Raw genomic sequence first — 20,244 nt, forward strand, 5'->3', positions numbered from 1 at the left:
CAGAGTCTCATTCTTGCTCAGGCTGGTCTTCAACTCCTGAGCTCAAGCAATCTACCCTCCTCGGCTTCCCAGAGTGCTCGGACTACAGGTGTGAGCCATTGTACCTGGCCACACTCCTTCTTTCTTTCCTTTTTTTTTTTTGAGACAAAGTCTCACTTTATCACCCTCGGTAGAATGCTGTGACATCACAGCTCACAGCAACCTCCAACTCCTGGGCCTAAGCGATTCTCCTGCCTCAGCCTCCCGAGTAGCTGGGACTACAGGCGCCCGCCACAATGCCCGGCTACTTTTTTGTTGCAGTTTGGCCGGGGCCGGGTTTGAACCTGCCACCCTGGGTATATGGAGCTGGTGTCCTATCCACTGAGCCCCAGGCGCCGCCTGGCCACACTGTTTTTAAACCATGTTTTAAGTTATATGTTCTTCATTAAAAATCCAAGGCTATTAATTAAAGACAATTTCTATTACACCCTCAAAAAAAAATCCAAGGCTATTTCACATTTCTGTAAGAATAGGCTATTTCTCATTCTCTAAGACCTTAAAACAGAAGTGAAACTGCACATTTAGGGGAGTGCAGCTGTCCTTTGTAGGAAATGCGTCCTTAGGAGGGTGAAAGGCTACTGCTCTCCTAATTTGTCAGCCAGCTCTGTTAACATCTTTCATGCTTCCTTTCATGTGTAGCCACTCCTACAGAGGCTTCTGGTGTTTGGAAACTGCTGAGTCTACCTGTGCCTGGGGCTCTTTAGTCACATGTATACCCACTGGGATGATATCATGTGCATCTAGGTAAAGTTAACTATTAAATTGTTGGGATGAAAGGTCGGGAGATCTGCCTTTAGTTGAAACACCAGAACATCAGAATGGGAGATAACACATTGCTACTCCCCTTCCACCTTCTTCAGGAAAAAGAGTAGCGAAGGAATAGCACAGTCAGAGGAGTCTTCATTCCAGAAGCGCTTCGGGAATCATGCTGGAGGAATTCTGCAACTCTACATTTTGGGTGAGAACTTACATTTATCCCCACTGTTGACTCTTTTCAGACCTAATTAGAACAGGTGGCAGATTAGCTTCGAGTGGTCATCAACAAGAGCAAGAGGCCGGGTGCAGTGGCTCACGCCTGTAATCCCAGCATTTTGGGAGGCTGAGGCGGGTGTATTGCCTGAGCTCACAGGTTCCAGACCAGTCCGAGCCAGAGTGAGACCTGGTCTCTAAAAATAGCCAGGCATTGTGACAGGTGCCTGTAGTCCCAGCTACTCGGGAGGCTGAGGCAAGAGAATTGCTTGAGCCCAAGAGTTTGAGTTTGCTGTGAGCTATGAAGCCAGGGTGCTCTACCAAGGGTGACAAAGTGAGACTCTGTCTCCCCCCACCAAAAAGAAAGAACTAGAAAAGTTAGATATGCAGTTGGTCTAAGGCTCCAGCTTTTTAGAAATGGTGATTCATAATGTCTCTGGGAAATATAATATCTGGGAAAGGTAATGTAATTTATTCGCTAATATGTGTTTCCTGTATCCCCAACTCTTTTTCTCTTTCACTAAAGAGAAATAGGGGGAAATCTTCCAATTTCATCAGTGTTAGGAAGGGGAATTGTATGGTTTGTGGGTAGGAGGAAGAGTAGGTCCATGATTGTGTCTTGTTGAAATACGTCAATGTTGAAATGATGATGATGTGCTCTAGAAGAGCTGGCAACTAATGACATGGACTAGAAGTTGAGGCCAGGTTGGGCAGCACCTGTGGCTCAAGGAGTAGGGTGCCGGTCCCATATGGTGGAGGTGGCAGGTTCAAACCTTAGCCCCGGCCAAAAACCACAAAAAAAAAAAAGAAGTTGAGGCCAGGGATGCAAATTTGGGCATTATGAGCACTGAAATAATTTTTGAACCAGTTGAGTTAGGCAATACTGTTTTTAGAGGACAATGAAAGGAAGAGGCACGGCTTAGAGGGAGAACAAGAATAGTATAATATTCTGTATTCAAAGCCAGCAGAGAATTTCAAGAAAGAGGGCAATGGACAGTATCAAATGTTTGAATAGAATAGAAAACAAGAAAGGACTTTGGATTTAGTGATCTTAATGTAAAAGTATCCTCTGCAAACTTCTACCATCAGCATCAGAATCAGCTTGGGTAATTAACATAAGTATCTTAGGTGATTCTTTTGAATTCTAAAGTTTGATAATTTTATGTAGAGCTGAAAGGAGCAGGAATGACAGAGCAGAGCACATGGATGGCATCCATTTGCTAGAGATACCCCGGGGCCTTAAGGCTGGGCAGGCACATGTTCCACAGGAATGTAAGGCTTACTAGCCCCCAGCATCATCTTTTTATTTGGAGACACAATCTCACTCTGTTGCCTTGGATAGAGTGTCCTGGCATCACAGCAAAATGCAACCTCAAACTCTTGGGCTCAAGCAGTCCCCTTGCCTCAGCCTCCCCAGTACCTGGGACTACAGATGTGCACCACCATGCCCAGCTATTTTTTCTATTTTTAGTAGTATTTTTAGTCTCATTCTTGTTTAGGCTGGTCTCAAACTCCTGAACTCAGGCAATCCACTGGTTTAGCCTCCCAGAGGGCTAGGACTACAGGAGTGAGCCACCACTCCCAGCCTAGCCCCAAGCATCTTCGAAGGGCACTTCTTAGGAATTTTGTCTAAGATTATCTGATGAATTATCTTGGTCAGGGCATCGCAAACATTTTTTTAAAGAGTCTGTATGAATGGTCATATAAAACAGTTTTAAAATATTTACAAAAAGAGAAAAATCTACCCTCATGTGACTAAGATTTAAGAATTGGCATCCCTTCACCCCCAACAAGACACTTTCACTTACTGCAGAACGCAATGCCTGTCACAGAGATTGCTGGGAGGAAGCCTTCTGCCCAACAGTGCTGTGTCGCGGCTGTGCTGAAATCGGCTAGGCCTCCCTAGTTCTGATAGAAGCTCTCTGGGCGAGAAAAAGTTAAAAGTCTCAGTATGACTAAGCATTTTACCTACCTTCTGGTGCCTGCAAATTTGAACATTTGCCAGGGAGTTCAATTAGTGACAGAAACTAGAATGAAAACAACTTTTTATATCCCAGTGAACTGTTCTCCCCTTTGGACTGAGGAATAGTCCTTCTTCCTGCAAGTTGGCAAATGCAGTGGTGAGGTTTCCTTAGAATAGCTGGTACAGAAATTCACTTAGAACATAGGAAGACAGGTGTTTAGATGTTGGGTTGGCCAGAAAAGGCACTAAATGTCATTAAATGGTGAACTGTATCAATGGGAATGAACACAGAAATACAGATAGTTAAAAGGGTATGGCTATGGAGTTGAGTCAAAATTGTTTGTAAGCAATGGGGCGTGGGGAGGGACAGTCTTCTGTGTTCAAAAATGCACGTATCCAACAATCTTTCCTTTTTCGTCCTCAGAATTCCTCGCTCCTGGATAGTCCAGAGGCAGACCTGCCACTTTGTTTTGAGCAAACCGTTCTGGTGTGGATCCCTTTGGGCTTCCTTTGGCTCCTGGCCCCTTGGCAGCTCCTCCATGTGTACAGATCCCGGACACAGAGATCAGCCGTAACCAAACTCTACCTTGCTAAGCAGGTATTCCTTGGTGCACAGTAGAGACGTTTTCTTGGTGGTTAGCGTCCTCTTCCCTGTCTTTAACCAGCTTTCCCAGTGCTGCTGACAAAGGTGGAGCCGTGCTCCAAGGGCCCTTCTCTCCACTAACTCTAAGCTCACTGGCCCTTTTATGGTATTTCTTAATCAAAGTAGCTTTGTTTTTGCATAAAAATGGTGACTTTTAATTCTTATGACTATTGGGTTCCCTGAACACAAACAGTAAGAAGTGGGTCCAATTGTTATTATCTTTTCAGTATTTGAGAATTTAACACTACATCACCTGTCTTTAAGCTGTTCTAATAAATCAGGAGACTAATTCAGTTGGCACCTACTTAGGGATAAAAATGAACTACCATATATGATGTATCTTCTGCACCACTGAGGCCATCCAACCATGACTTACCTTCCAAAACTTAGATCTGAAATAGGGTTTCCATTTTCCCAGAGTATTCCATAAGTCAGGATGGTAACCTATAGTGCAGGAAGGAAGGGTGAGTACGCACAGTGACAAGCCTGAGCAGAGAAATAATGAAAAGAATAAGGACAGTGCAGAAGAGGTTCAGGAAGAGCCAGGTGGGGAGTAGCCCTCAGCCAGCTACATTAACTTACTCAGAGAGGGTGGTTAAATTTGTAGAGTTACCTCATAAAATCTACCATCTGCTTCCTTTCACTAGATTTTTTTTTTGTCTGTCCTGATCTTTAAATAGGTTATTGGAAAGGCAAATTAAATTCCATTGTTCCATTAGCATATATAACAATGACCCCAGGTTACCTAGAACCCAAAAAGGGAGAAAAGAGCTTGGCCAAAGAAAGTAGACTTCATTTTGACATTCTGAGGTGGGAGCTTGAAGTGGGTTTTGTCAGACTCTAGAAAGCTCAGGGCAGAGTCGTTGTCTCCCTTGTTGACCTAAGTCCCCACCACAGGACCTACCATAGATCAAGTGCTCAGGTTGAATTCAACATTTGTTGAATGTTGATGTTAAAAGCATTCTAGGAATAGGAGCTGAATAAAGAGTGTGTTAGAGCCAGGGAGTTCAAGACCAGCCCAGGCAACATAGCAGAGACCAACTTATAAAAACAGTGTGGCTCAAGCCTGTAATCCCAGCACTCTGGGAGGCTGAGGCAGCAGGCTCTTTTGCTCTCTGGAGTTCAAGACCAGCCTGAGCAAGAGCAGAACCCAGTCTCTACTAAAAATAGAAAAATTGGCTCAGCGCTGTAGCACAGTGGTTATGGCTCTAGCCACATACATCAAGGGTGGTGGGTTTGAACCCAGCCTGGGCCAGCTAAAAATAGAAAAATTAGCTGTGTGTTGTGGTTCCTATATTCCCAGCTACTCTAGAGGCTGAGGCAGGAGGATCACTGGAGCCCAGAAATTTGAGGTTGCTATGAGTTAGATTGATGCCATGGCATTCTAGCTTGGGCAACAGAGTGAAACTGTCTCAAAACAACAACCAAAAAAAAAAAACCCAAAATGTGTTAGACTCTGAACTTTCTGAACATTGAACAACATGGTCAGTACACTTGAAAATGAGTCAGAGTTTGAGGTCAGAGTTGATCCAGAGGCAGATTGGCATGTCCAAGAAGAGGCTGGATAATGAGCAAACCACTGTCCCATCCAAATACAGGCAGTACCCAAGTTATAAATATCTGACAGGCATACATCTTGCACTTACAAGCAGAGGCTATTACAGGTGGTAGATAAAGGTACCTGTTCCCACTTACATACAAATTCAATGTAAGGACAAACCAACAGAACCTATCTGGTTCATAATCCAGGAACTGCCTGTACAGGCTATTAGGTAATTTTTAAAAATACTTTATTGAGATATAATTCACATACTATGCAATTCTATTTAAATGCAATTCCCATTTAAATACAATTCAGGTTTTGTTTTTTTTTAATATAGTCACAGATAGATGTAACCCTAGCTCTACAGTCAATTTTAAACATTTTCATTCTTTCTTTTTTTTTTTTTTTTTTTTTTTTGGTTTTTTTTTTTTGGCCAGGGCTGGGTTTGAACTAACCACCTCTGGCATATGGGACCGGCGCCCTACTCCTTGAGCCACAGGCGCCACCCCATTTTCATTCTTTCTAAAAGAAACTCTTTAACCTCTATCTCCTCAACTCCTCCACAACCACTCATGCCGGTCCTGTCTCTGTGAGTTCTCTGTTCTACACGTTTCATATGAACAGAGTCGCATGGCATGTGGTCTTTCTTGACTGGCTTCTTCCACTTGGCATATTTTTTTTTTTTTTTTTGTAGAGACAGAGTTTCACTTTATGGCCCTTGGAATCACACAGCTCACAGTAACCTCCAACTCCTGGGCTTAAGCGATTCTCTTGCCTCAGCCTCCCAAGTAGCTGGGACTACAGGCGCCCGCCACAACGCCCGGCTATTTTTTTGTTGCAGTTTGGCCGGGGCTGGGTTTGAACCCGCCACTCTTGGTATATGGGGCCGGCGCCCTACTGACTGAGCCACAGGTGCCGCCCTACCGACTGAGCCACAGGTGCCGCCCATTTTTTGTAGAGACAGAGTCTCACTGTACCGCCCTCGGGTAGAGTGCCGTGGCGTCACACGGCTCACAGCAACCTCTAACTCTTGGGCTTACGCAATTCTCTTGCCTCAGCCTCCGGAGTAGCTGGGACTACAGGCGCCCGCCACAACGCCCAGCTATCACTTGGCATATTTTCAAGGATTATCCATGTTGTAACATGTGTCAGTACCTCATTCCTTTCTATGGCTGAACATATGAATATTATTCCATTGTGGCTGAATATGCCACATTGTATTTAACTTTTGTAAACCCAATCTCATTGAGAAAAACAAAAGCAATGTATTATCTTCTTTTTTTTTTTTCTAATAATCTATGTACCTTTACTCACATCCTCTGGAGCTCTACTTATATAGTATTTAATTTTTTTGCCTAGGCCCAGTAAGAACCTCTGACTCCTTTATTGTTACTATTATTATGCTTGTTCGTTTTTTGTTTTTTTTTTTTTTGAGACAGACAGAGTTTCACTTTTTCGCCTTTGCTAGAGTACTGTGGCATCATAGCTTACAACAACCTCAAACTCTTGGCCTCAGGAGATCCTCTTGCCTCAGCCTCCCAAGTAGCTGGGATTATATGCACCTGCCACAATGCCCAGCTAGTTTTAGAGATGGGGTCTCCAGCTTGCTCGAACTCCTGGGCTCAAGCAATCTGCCTGCCTTGGCCTCCCAGACTGCTAGGATTGCCGGCATGAGCCACCACGCCTAGTCTTATAATGCATTAGTATCATTAGTAGTCATAGTGGAACACAGGGGAGAGAATCCTAAGGACTCTCACAGAAATGTTAGCGATCTGTTGCTACAATTGCTGGAAGCTATAGTTTTTCTTTCATTTAACAGTATGAAAAATTGCTTGAATAAACTTTTTACATTGATTAGAAAGAGAGAAAAAGACAGGACACTGGGCACAGTGGTGCACGCCTATAGTCCCAGCTACTTCAGAGGCTAAGGAAGGAGGATCACTTGAGGCCAAGAGTTCAGGACCTGGGCAACTTAGCAAGACCCTGTCCCTTCAAAACAAAACAAAGCAGGAGAAGAAAATTTAACTAAAATTGAAATCTCTGGATTCATTTAACACTTTCATTCTTTTTGAGGATGTGACTTGATTCTTTTTTAGTTTTACAAATGTCTGGAGTTCTGATTCTTAGAGAGTTGCAGAAGTTGATCCCCAGTGCCAGCAGTCATATACCTGCTCTCTGGGATGGTGACTGAGCCACAAAAAGAAGAATGTAAGAAAGGCTGTGGGGCTGGCTGGAGGGCCTACCACAAAGGCCTTCCTGCAGGCGAGGTTTCCAACTTCTTTAAAAACCTAGACTCTGATGTTGGGACTCAGAAAATGACACCCAAATACATTGTGCTTTGGCATGGTGAGCGCTTGGAACTAAAAGAGAATAAAAGGCCTCAGAAATAGCCTTGAAAACAGGGTCTCTCTAACCTTCTCCTGCATATTCTCCCCCTCTCCCGAAGTGTACCATTTGTAATTTTTTTTTAACATTTTTTTAAATCTCTCTCTCTCTTTTTTTTTTTAAGAGACAGAGTCTCACCTTGTCACCCTCCGTAGAGTGCTGTTGTGTCACAGCTCACAGCAACCTCCAACTCCTGGGCTTAGGCGATTCTCTTGCCTCAGCCTCCCAAGTAGCTGAGACTACAGGCGCCCACCAGAATGCCCGGCTATTTTTGTTGTTGTTGCAGTTTGGCTGGGGCTGGGTTTGAACCTGCCACCCTCGGTAAACGGGGCTGGCACCCTTCCCATTGAGCCATAGGCGCTGCCCATACATTTTTGCAAATCTCTTTCATTTTTTTTTTTTATTGTTCAGAATTTATTGAGGGTACAAAGAATTAGCTTACACTGATTGCATTTGTTAGATAAAGTCCCTCTTATAATTGTGTCCCACCACTCCCCCATTTGTAATTTATATTTTACTTTTTTTTTTTTGGTGGTACCTTATTTTTTATTATATATATATTTTTTAATTGTTAAATCATAGCTGTGTACATTAGTGCAATCAAGGGGTACAATGTGCTGGTTTCATATACAATCTGAAATATTCTCATCAAACTGTTCAACGTAGCCTTCACGGCATTTTCTTAGTTACTGTATGTAGGCATTTGTATTCTGCATTTAGTAAGTTTCTCCTTTACCCATTCTAAGATGCACCATAGGTGTGGCCCTACCCATTACCCTCCCTCCTGTTTGGAGAATTCTTAGAGATCTAAAAATAGACCTGCCATTCGATCCTATAATTCCTTTACTAGGTATATAACCAGAAGACCAAAAATCATAATATAACAAAGACATCTGTACCAGAATGTTTATTGCAGCCCAATTCATAATTGCTAAGTCATAGAAGAAGCCCAAGTGTCCATCGACCCACGAATGGGCTAGCAAATTGTGGTATATTTTACTTTTTTTGTCTTCTTCTCTAAGGGTGATAGGCATTAATTAGTTTCTTCTTAAAATTTTCAAAATAATTGATTTCTTTCTGCAATAGTCAGAAGCCTAATACCTCATAAAGTAAAACTATTTGCTTCTTTACTTCTATGAGAACCATCTTCTTAGCACAACCTTAAATTTGAATTGTCAGCTTCCTTTTCTATCTGCCTTTGAGCTGTTTTTCCCCTCTGACTTTTCTAAATTGGTCCTGCTGTGTTTGGGTCATCAGCATGTTGTTGACCTCCTCTAGACTTAGTCAACTTGCTTGACCAAGCTGGTATGTGACTCCACAGATTGGTTCATTTGTTTAAGGTACATTCCTAGTGAAAGACCCAGAACACAGTGGGTAATTGCATGAATTGAATTTTTAAATACATGAATGAGAGATTGGATTAAAGATGGCAACCGAGTAACAGCTTCCCTGCAACTGGGCACGGTGAATCTGGGGAGACAAGACTCCAGACATCCCTGGCTGGTGAGATCTGCCTATAATCATCCCTTTGAGGATACAGGGAGTCAGCAAGGGACTTCTGGACCCCAAGAGGAGGACAAAAGCAAAGGGAAACTGGCAAGGCATTTCATGTGTTCGATTGACCTAATCACGCCGAAATTTTAGATCTAAACTTAACCATTGAACATCTGCACTTAACAGACATCTACAGAACATTTCATCCCAACAAAACTGAATTCACATTCTTCTCATCAGCCCATGGAACATACTCCAAAATCGACCACATCCTAGGCCACAAATCTAACCTCAGCAAATTTTAAAAAATAGAAATTATTCCTTGCATCTTCTCAGACCATCATGGAATAAAAGTTGAACTCAATAACAACAGGAACCTGCATACCCATACAAGAACGTGGAAGCTAAACAACCTTATGCTGAAGGATAGATGGGTTATAGATGAGATTAAGAAGGAAATCACCAAATTTTTGGAACTAAACAACAATCAGGACACGAATTACTAGAACCTCTGGGATACTGCAAAGGCAGTCCTAAGAGGGAAATTTATAGCACTGCAAGCCTTCCTCAAGAAAACGGAAAGAGAGGAAGTTAATAACTTAATGGGACATCTCAAGCAACTGGAGAAGGAAGAACACTCCAACCCCAAACCCAGCAGAAGAAAAGAAATAACCAAAATCAGAGCAAGAGCTAAATGAAATTGAAAACAAAAGAATTATACAACAGATCAATAAATCCAAAAGTTGGTTTTTTTGAAAAGATCAATAAAATAGATAAACCTTTGGCCAACCTAACCAGGAAAAAAAGAGTAAAATCTCTAATTTCATCAATCAGAAATGGTAATGATGAAATAACAACAGACTCCTCAGAAATTCAAAAAATCCATAACGAATACTACAAGAAACTCTACTCTCAGAAATACGAAAATCTGAAAGAAATCGACCAATACCTGGAAGTACGCCACCTACCAAGACTTAGCCAGAACAAAGTGGAAATGTTGAACAGGCCTGTATCAAGTTCTGAAATAGCATCAACTATACAAAATCTCCCTAAAAAGAAAAGCCCAGGACCAGATGGCTTTACGTCAGAATTCTACCAAACCTTTAAAGAAGAACTAGTACCTATACTACTAAACCTCTTCCAAAATATAGAAAAAGAAGGAATATTACCCAACACATTCTACAAAACAAACATCACCTTGATCCCCAAACCAGAGAAAGACCCAACAAGAAAAGAAAATTATAGACCAATATCAGTAATGAATATTGATGCTAAAATACTCAATAAGATCCTAACAAACAAAATCCAACAACACATCAAAAAAATTATACACCGTGACCAAGTGGGATTTATCCCAGGGTCTCAAGGCTGGTTCAATATACATAAATCTATAAATGTAATTCAACACATAAACAAACTAAAAAATAAGGACCATATGATTCTTTCAATTGATGCAGAAAAAGCTTTTGATAATATCCAGCATCCTTTCATGATCAGAACACTTAAGAAAATTGGTATAGATGGGACATTTCTTAAACTAATAGAGGCCATCTACAGCAAACCCACAGCCAGTATCGTATTGAATGGAGTTAAATTGAAATCATTTCCATTTAGATCAAGAACCAGGCAAGGTTGCCCATCGTCTCCATTGCTCTTTAACATTGTAATGGAAGTTTTAGCCATTGCAACTAGGGAAGAAAAGGCGATCAAGGGTATCCACATAGGGTCAGAAGAGATCAAACTTTCACTCTTCGCAGATGACATGATCGTATATCTGGAAAACTCTAGGGATTCTACTACAAAACTTTTAGAAGTGTTCAAGGAATACAGCAAAGTCTCAGGCTACAAAATCAAAACCCATAAATCTGTAGCCTTTATATATACCAACAATAGCAAAGCTGAAAAAGCAGTCAAGGACTCTATTCCTTTCACAGTAGTACCAAAGAAGATGAAATATTTGGGAGTATACCTAACAAAGGATGTGAAAGATCTATACAAAGAGAACTATGAAACCTTAAGAAAAGAAATCACTGAAGATGTTAACAGATGGAAAAACATACCATGCTCATGGCTGAGAAGAATCAGCATTGTTAAAATGTCCGTACTACCCAAAGCAATATACAATTTTAATGCAATTCCTATTAAAGCTCCATTGTCATATTTTAAAGATCTTGAAAAAATAATACTTCGTTTTATATGGAATCAGAAAAAACCTCAAACAGCCAAAACATTACTCAGCAATAAAAACAAAGCAGGAGGAATCACGCTACCAGACCTGAGACTGTACTATAAATCCATAGTGATCAAAACAGCATGGTACTGGCACAAAAGCAGAGAAGTAGATGTCTGGAACAGAATAGAGGATCAAGAGATGAATCCAGCTACTTACCGATATTTGATCTTTGACAAGCCAATTAAAAACATTCAGTGGGGAAAAGATTGCCTATTTAACAAATGGTGCTGGGTAAACTGGCTGGCAACCTGTAGAAGATTGAAACTGGACCCACACCTTTCACCATTAACTAAGATAGACTCTCACTGGATAAAAGATTTAAACTTAAGACATGAAACTATAAAAATACTTGAAGAAAGTGCAGGGAAAATTCTTGAAGGAATCGGCCTGGGTGAATATTTTATGAGGAGGACTCCCCAGGCAATTGAAGCAGTATCAAAAATACACTACTGGGACCTGATCAAACTAAAAAGCTTCTGCACAGTCTGCACAGCCAAGAACATAGTCAGTAAAGCAAGCAGACAGCCCTCAGAATGGGAGAAAATATTTGCAGGTTATACCTCTGATAAAGGTCTGATAACCAGAATCCACAGAGAACTCAAACGTATTAGCAAGAAAAGAACACGTGATCCCATCTCAGGGTGGGAAAGCGGCTTGAAGAGAAACTTCTCTGAATAAGACAGACACACAATCTACAAACACATGAAAAAAAGCTCATCATCCTTAATCATCAGAGAAATGCAAATCAAAACTACTTTGAGATACCACCTAACCCCAGTAAGAGTAGCCCACATTAACAAAATCCCAAAACCAGAGATGTTGGCGTGGATGTGGAGGAAAGGGCACACTTCTACACTGCTGGTGGGAATGCACACTAATACGTTCCTTCTGGAAGGATGTTTGGAGAATACTTAGAGACCTAAATATAGACCTGCCATTCGATCCTATAATTCCTTTACTAGGTTTATACCCCAAAGACCAAAAATCACAATATAACAAAGACATCTGTACCAGAATGTTTATTGCAGCCCAATTCATAATTGCTAAGTCATGGAAGAAGCCCAAGTGTCCATCGACCCACGAATGGACTAGCAAATTGTGGTACATGTATACCATGGAATATTATGCAGCTTTAAAGAAAGATGGAGACTTTACTTCTTTCATGTTTACATGGATGGAGCTGGAACATATTCTTCTTAGCAAAGTATCTCAGGAATGGAAGAAAAAGTATCCTATGTACTCAGCTCTGCTATGAAGCTAAATTATAGCTTTCATATGAAGGCTATAACCCAACTATAGCACAAGAATATGGGGAAAGGGCCAAGGAAGGGGAAGGGAGGGGGGAGGTTAGGGTGGAGGAAGGGTAATGGGTGGGGCCACACCTACTGTGCATCTTAGAATGGGTACAGGTGAAACTTACTAAATGCAGAATACAAATGCCTACATACAGTAAGAAAATGCCATGAAGGCTACGTTGAACAGTTTGATGAGAATATTTCAGATTGTATATGAAACCAGCACATTGTACCCCTTGATTGCACTAATGTACACAGCTATGATTTAACAATAAAAAAAAAAAATTAAGTCAGAAAGCTCTGCAAAGAGGGCGGTCATGTTTAAAGTATAAAAGAGAGAAAAAAAATAAATAAATAAATACATGAATGAGTCACAGGGGAACAAAAGAGGAATTTGATCCTAGAAGTGCTAAGGTCAGAGCAAGATGCCCAGCCAAATGGATTTGTTATTAAGCCAGTGAAACAAGAGAATCAGCTTAAAGTATTTGCCTAACATAGAAGACTATCCAACTTGCTCTAAAGATTTCAGAGAGTAGGACCAAGAAAAGTGGATGGAAGGTGATTCAGATATTTGGGAAAAATATACAGGATTTTCTTACAAAAATAACTGTTTGATAATAGCATGGGCTGCTGGGGAATATAGTTCCTGAAAATACTGAAAGTGAAGTTAGACATTCATTGTCAGTGGTGGAAGCAGACACTCTTCATAGTGGGCAAAAAGATCCAACCAGAAAATCCTTGTCATCCATAAAGTGCTGGGAGAAGGAGACATTGCCAAGATGGAGAGGTGTTAAACATGGCAAATCACACTTCTTTCTTTTTTAATACCAAGATGATTGTATCTCCTTAAGAAGCTGAGAAGCTCTTTCAGTAAATCAGAGATCCAGAAGAGTATTAAGGACTTGATAATCTCAATAACACAATATTTTCAAGAGCCTAATTAGTAAAAGCATGTAAAGCATGTATAGGAGTGCTTTTTTTTTTTTTTTTTTTGAGGCAGTCTTACTTTGTTACCCTCAGTAGAGTGCTGTGGTATCATAGCTGACAGCAGCCTTACACTCCTGGGCTCAAGTGATCCTCTTGCCTCAGATTCCTGAGTAGCTAAGACTATAAGCATGCACCACCAACCCAGGCTACTAATTTTCTACTTTTTTTAGTAAAGATGGGGTCTTGCTCTTGCTCAGGCTGGTCTCAAACTCCTGAGCTCAAGTAATCCATCCACCTTTGCCTCCCAGACTCCTAAGATTACAGGCGTGAGTCACTGCATCCATTAAGAGTACTTTTTTTAAAATTATAAAAATAGTGCATGGTTATTGTAGAAAGTTTTAAAGTTTTAGGGAAATAGGAAGAAAATTAAATCCACTGATAATTGTATATTCTTATATTCTTAATAATATTCTTATTAACATTGTGGTTTCCCGCTTGGCGCCCATGTTACGGTGACAGCCACATACACTGAGGGTGGTGGGTTCGAACCAACCAGGGCCAGCTAAAACAACTGCAACAAAAAAATAGCCCAGCATTGTGGTGGACACCTGTAGTCCCAGCTACTCGGGAGGCTGAGGCAAGAGAATCACTTAAGCCCAGGAGTTGGAGGTTGCTGTGAGCTGTGACACCACAGCACTCTAGTGAGGGCAACATAGTGAGACTCTGTCTCAAAAAAAAAAATTTTTTTTTTGTTTCCTTCCACTCTCTTTTAAAAAATAAACAAAATATACAAATCAAAAGCAAAAGTCTCTTCCTGGCCTCTCTCTGTCCCATTCTCCAGAGGCCCCTATTTTAAATTATTCTGATGGTTATCTTCATATCCACAAATAATGTGTTTATACCTATATATATATATATATTTTTTTTTTTTTGAGACAGAGCCTCAAGCTGTCACCGTGGGTAGAGTGCCATGGCATCACAGCTCACAGCAATCTCCAACTCCTGGGCAAAAGCGATTCTCTTGCCTCTGCCTCCCAAGTAGCTGAGACTACAGGCGCCTGCCACAACGCCCAGCTATTTTTTGGTTGCAGCCGTCATTGTTGTTTGGTGGGCTTGGGCTGGATTCGAACCTGCCAGCTCAGGTGTATGTGGCTGGCGCCTTAGCTGCTTGAGCCACAGGCGCCGAGCCAATACCTATATTTCTTGATCTATCAACTTCACAAAGATCTATTTCTGCCCCCTATGAGTGACAAAGATTTAGACCATGGACAAGGAGTTTAGCTTTCTTTTCTTTTCCCCTGTCTTTTCTCAGTCTTTTTATTATATATGATTATTTTCAGTTCTTAATCTACCCATTACCTTTATACCTAAAAATAACCTGATGTCAATTTTAGATTTTACATGTTGATGCTGCCAGATTTCTTGGATCCTTTCTATTGGAGAATAGCCTCAAATAAAATTTTCGGAAAGAGGGACAATAAGTAGAATGTCTAAGGCCCTGCTTTCTGAACATGTTCGTCTGCATGTGGAATGCTGGGCTCTCTGGCAGGACTGCAGAAATTCCTCTCTGTAGTTACTGAACAATTGCTCCAGCCTCAGGTGCACCAGTGTTGACTGTTCCAGGTCTGGTTGCTCCACACTTTGAGGTTTCTAGATGTGTTCACCTGGTGAACATCCCTGGTGGTAGGAAGAGTCCTGGGCATCCTGTAGTGCTGAGGCCTTTTGAGGCATGCGGTTGCTATTCTTTGGTCGGTTTTCTGCCACCTGTTAGATTTTATTCTCTGGTTCTTGAACCAGGTCTTAACCTGTTTATTGCTAAGGTTCAGGATGTTAGATAGTTCTTGCATCTGCTGGAGGCTGGGGTATTCCTGTCTCTGAAATCTATCACTGAGCACACACAGCTGAGTGAGAGAGAATATGGTCCTGATCTCCTGTTTTTGACCTGGACTTCCTCCTTCACCACACTCTTCTCTGCAGAAGTGGGTAGTTTTACTTTGTGATCGGTAGAAGACTCAGGGTTGTCCTGAATAAGCAGATCCATGGAGGAAGGAAAAGAAGAGCTAGTCTTTGTGTGGGGGATCTCAGCAGAAGACATTTGCAAGAGCGGATAATTTTCTGCAGACCCACAGATCGTAGGTGTTGGTGGGAAGTCTCTAAAATCAGGAGCACCGGAGCAAGGCAGGCTTTGAGGATAAGCTGGATTCACACTCCTATTATTGAGAAGAAGGGGGGGAAATGAAAAGAGTTACACTGTTAAACTGCTAAGGCTTTAAGGCTTAAGTATCTAGGTAGAAGATCTTAGAGAATATGATTTCTAAATGTAAAGGCATCAAAAGCAGGGATGAAGTGAGTCCCCTTCTCTGTAACAGGAAGCAACCCGCTCAGTCCAGCAAGAAGTCTGCTTCTTTTTTGAATAATGCTGTTATTTGGATGTACCATAATTTATATGTCTTACATGAGAAGAATTTAGGTGGTTTCTAATCTTCTGCTGTCATAAGAAGTGCTGCAATAAATAGCTTTGTACATAGAAGTGTGTCTTCAAGATAGATTCCTAGAAATGAAATTACTGAGTTAAGGGTAAGTGAACTTTGAGACAGTCTCTTGATCTACGGCCCCCACTGTGCAGTGGTGTCATCACAGCTCCTTGCAACTTCAAACTCCTGGGCCCAAGCAATCTTCCTGCCTTGTTCTCCTGAGTAGCTGGGACCGTAGGCATGTGACACCATGCCCAGCTGATTTTATTTTTATTTTTATTTTTAGTAGAGACAGTGTCTCATTGCAACTCATATTGGTCTCAAACTTCTGACCAAATGATCCTCACGCCTCGGTCCCTTAGAATGTTAGGATTTCAGGCATGAACCACTGTGCCTGGCCCCAAATTTTTATAGCTAGTATAAACTGCCCTCCATACAGATTTTCCCTCAGTCTCACAAACTTTTTATTATCGACCGTTTTGATGTTTGCTAATTGGTTAGGTAAAAATGGTATGTCCAGTTGTACTCTCTTATACTAGTGAGGCTAAGCATAATTCTTATATATTTAATAGCCATTTGTGGGGGGTTTTTCCTTTAAATTATCTATTTATGTGTTCATCTTACACATGGAGTTGTTAGGGTTTGTGTTTGTTTATTTGTTTGTTTGTTTGTTTGAGACAGAGTCTTGTTCTGTTGCCCAGGCTACAGTGCTGTGGTATGGATCATAGCTCATTACAGGATCAAAGAGTTGGGACTACAGGTGTCAGTCACCATGCCTGGCTAAGTTTTATATTTTTTTGTAGAGACTAAGTGTCACTGTTGCTCAGGCTGGTCTCAAACTTCTGGCCTCAAGAAATCCTCCCACTTCAACCTCCCAAAGTGCTATGATTACAGATTTGATTCACCACACTCAGCTAGGGTTTTTAATTCCTTTGTAGTTCTTTCTATGATTAATTGGTCTTTTCTGATATGAAATGCTCAGTATATTTCTAATCATAAAAATGACTTTTATCATTATATAATATATTTAAACCTGTGGCAAGCCCCTTCCTTTTCTTTGCCCTGGGGAGTAATCTGCTGGTTAATATTCTGTAGTCATCCTCCATGGTGGGTATTTTGGCTCCAACTTGCTCTATTTTACCCCCCAATTTACCTACAGTCAAACATAATTGTACCTCTTCTAAAGCTATTTCTTTTTAAGAAAGCCTTGTAGACTCTTGTGAGGAGAGCACCATACAGTGTATCATATACTTGAGAAAAATCTATTCCTGTCTTTGACTCTACTCCTTGCTAAATTGCAGCTAGTCCTATAGTTAAGGTGGCTTCATCACCTTTTTATAAAGGTGTTTTCATTACAAAGCGCTCAATATCTCTGCCTGAACCATTCTAGATGAATGAGACTTAAGAGAATGACTGGGTGTAGAATATAAATGTTTTAACACAATAACTAAGAAAAAGCCAGAAAGGCTATGTTAACCAGTGTGATAAAAATATTTCCAATTGTATATAAAACCAGCACATGGTACCCCATGACTGCATTAATGTACATAGCTATGATTTAATAAAAAAAAAAAGAGAGAGAGAATGAGTTGGGGCTCACCGTAGCACAGTGGTTATGGTGCACATGCATCGAGGCTGGTGGGTCTGACCCCGGACCAGGCCAGCTAAACAACAATGACAATTGCAACAACAAAAAAAGTAGCCGGGCATTGTGGTGGGTGCCTGTAGTCCCAGCTACTTGGGAGGCTGAGGCAAGAAAATCTCTTGAGCCCAAGAGTTTGAGGTTGCTGTGAGCTATGATGCCACCGCACTCTACCCAGGGTGACATAGTGAGACCCTGTCTCCAAAAAAAAAAAAAAGAATGAGTGGGGATAGATGGATGGGAGCAAAAATAGGTGAGGGGGTGACAGTACTAGATCAAGATCTTCATTCTTAGGACTAAGACACCGGTGTACCTTCTCAGTGACAGCAGCAATTTTCCCTCCTGATTGGTGGGGTGGAACAAGCCTTTAAAACAGCACAAGGTGTATCATGTCTTATGAGCTCATGGGAGAAATATTAATTGGTGTTATATGGGGTCAAGACTGGGACAAATGACAAAGAAAGGGATAGTTAGGGACATATTAACTTTGTATTGCTGTGTAACAAATTACCCCCCAGCTTAAACAAGTAAAGTTTGTTTTTTGAGACAGAGTCTCATTAGGTCGCTTTGGGTAGCGTGCCGTAGCATCACGGCTCACAGCAACCTCCAACTCTTGGGCTTAAGCGATTCTCTTGCCTCAGCCTCCCAAGTAGCTGGGACTACAGGCGCCCGCCACAACACCTGGCTGTTTTTTTTGCTGTAGTTGTCATTGCTGTTTGGCAGGCCTGGGCTGGGTTTGAACCCGCCAGCTCCGGTGTATGTAGCTGGCACCCTAGCCACTGAGCTATAGGCGCTGAGTCAAGAAACAAATTTTTTAAATCTCACAGTTTCTGTGGGTCTGGAATTTGGGAACAGTTTACCTGGATTCTGCTTCGGGGTCTCTCAGAAGGTTGCCGTTAATGTGCGGCTAGGGCTACAAGTGGTCTGAGAGTTTTATTGGGGCCAAAGATCTGCTTCTAAGATGACTCTGTCACAGGGCCTCAGGTCTCAGTACCTTATCAAGTGGACCTCTCCCTAAAGCAATGGGAGAGTCCTTATGACAGGGCTGGAAGCTTTCCTTAGAGTGAGATCTGAGAAAGAGAACAAAGAAAACTAATCCACGGGCGGCGCCTGTGGCTCAGTCGGTAAGGTGCCGGCCCCATATACTGAGGGTGGCGGGTTCAAACCCGGCCCTGGCCAAACTGCAACCAAAAAATAGCCGGGTGTTGTGGTGGGCGCCTGTAGTCCCAGCTGCTCGGGAGGCTGAGGCAAGAGAATAGCTTAAGCCCAGGAGTTGGAGGTTGCTGTGAGCTGTGTGAGGCCACGGCACTCTACCGAGGGCCATAAAGTGAAACTCTGTCTACAAAAAAAAAAAAAAGAAAACTAATCCACATACTTTTTTTTTTTTTTGCCTTTTTTAAAAAATTCACTAAACATGGGTGGCACCTGTGGCTCAGTGAGTAGGGCGCCAGCCCCATATGCCGAGGGTGGCGGGTTCAAACTCAGCCCCGGCCAAACTGCCAAAAAAAAAAAAAATTCACTAAACATTTTTCTTTTTTTCTTTTTCTTTTTTTATTAAATCATAGCTGTGTACATTAATGCAATCATGGGGCACCATGCTCTGGTTTTATATATAATTTGAAATATTTTCATCACACTGGTTAACATAGCCTTCCTGACATTTTCTTAGTTATTGTGTTAAGACATTTATAATCTACATTTAGTAAGTTTCACATGTACCCTTGTAAGATGCACCTAGGTTTGGTCCCACCAATTACCCTCCCTCTGCCTATCCCCACATTGCTTTTTTTTTGTTTTGTTTTTTTTGTAGAGACAGAGTCTCACTTTATGGCCCTCGGTAGAGTGCCGTGGCCTCACACAGCTCACAGCAACCTCCAACTCCTGGGCCTAAGCGATTCTCTTGCCTCAGCCTCCCGAGTAGCTGGGACTACAGGCGCCCGCCACAACGCCCGGCTATTTTTTGGTTTTTTTGCAGTTTGGCCGGGGCCGGGTTTGAACCCACCACCCTCGGTATATGGGGCCGGCGCCCTACCGACTGAGCCACAGGTGCCGCCCCCCACATTGCTTTTTATGACCTAGACTTGGAAGTTACACCTTGTCCCTTCTGTCACGTTCTGTTCATTAGAAGTGAATCACTAAGTCCAGTCCACAAGGAACAGGGAACCTAAGCTCTATTTTTTGAAGGGAGGATTATCAAAAAATTTGTGAGTATATCTTAAAACATCACACTCAGCATTCCTCAAAAACCATTAACATGGCATCCTTTGAACACTGTTCCCTTGCGTGAACTATAATATATCCATTCACTCCAGAAATATTTATGGAGTATGTTATCTGAATCACTAGATACCAGTTTTGGGTTTTCTTGTTTTGTTTGAGACAGAATCTCACCCTTTTGCCAAGAGTAGGGTGCTGTGGTGTTAGCCCTGTTCACAACAACCACACACTCCTGGTCTCAAGGGATCCTCCTGCTTCAGCCTTCCCAGTAGTTAGGACTGCAGGCGTATGCCACCATACCCAGCTAATTTGTTCTATTTTTAGTGGAGGCAAGGTCTCACTTTTGCTTAGTCTGGTCTCAAACTCCTGGCCTCAAGCAATCCTCCCAGCTCGACCTCCCAGAGTGCTAGTATTACAGGC

The 20,244-nt window shown here is 41.8% G+C and overlaps 1 protein-coding gene and 1 pseudogene across 1 annotated transcript in view; one reads left to right on the forward strand and one right to left on the reverse strand.

Annotated features, from left to right (window-relative positions):
• The first annotated feature begins 794 nt into the window (after positions 1-794).
• ABCC2 (ATP binding cassette subfamily C member 2) overlaps positions 795-20,244 on the forward strand; it is a 72,887-nt gene continuing 53,437 nt past the window's right edge. Inside the window, exons 1-2 of the mRNA XM_053582928.1 lie at positions 795-997; positions 3,396-3,569. Coding sequence (XP_053438903.1) covers positions 965-997; positions 3,396-3,569 — 207 coding nt within the window. The 5' untranslated portion in view covers positions 795-964. The remainder of the gene's footprint in view (positions 998-3,395; positions 3,570-20,244) is intronic.
• LOC128582544 (homeobox protein NANOG-like) lies at positions 15,070-15,736 on the reverse strand (annotated as a pseudogene).

The sequence above is a fragment of the Nycticebus coucang genome, chromosome 3 (assembly GCF_027406575.1).
Source record: "Nycticebus coucang isolate mNycCou1 chromosome 3, mNycCou1.pri, whole genome shotgun sequence".
Classification (NCBI taxonomy): Eukaryota; Metazoa; Chordata; class Mammalia; order Primates; family Lorisidae; genus Nycticebus; species Nycticebus coucang.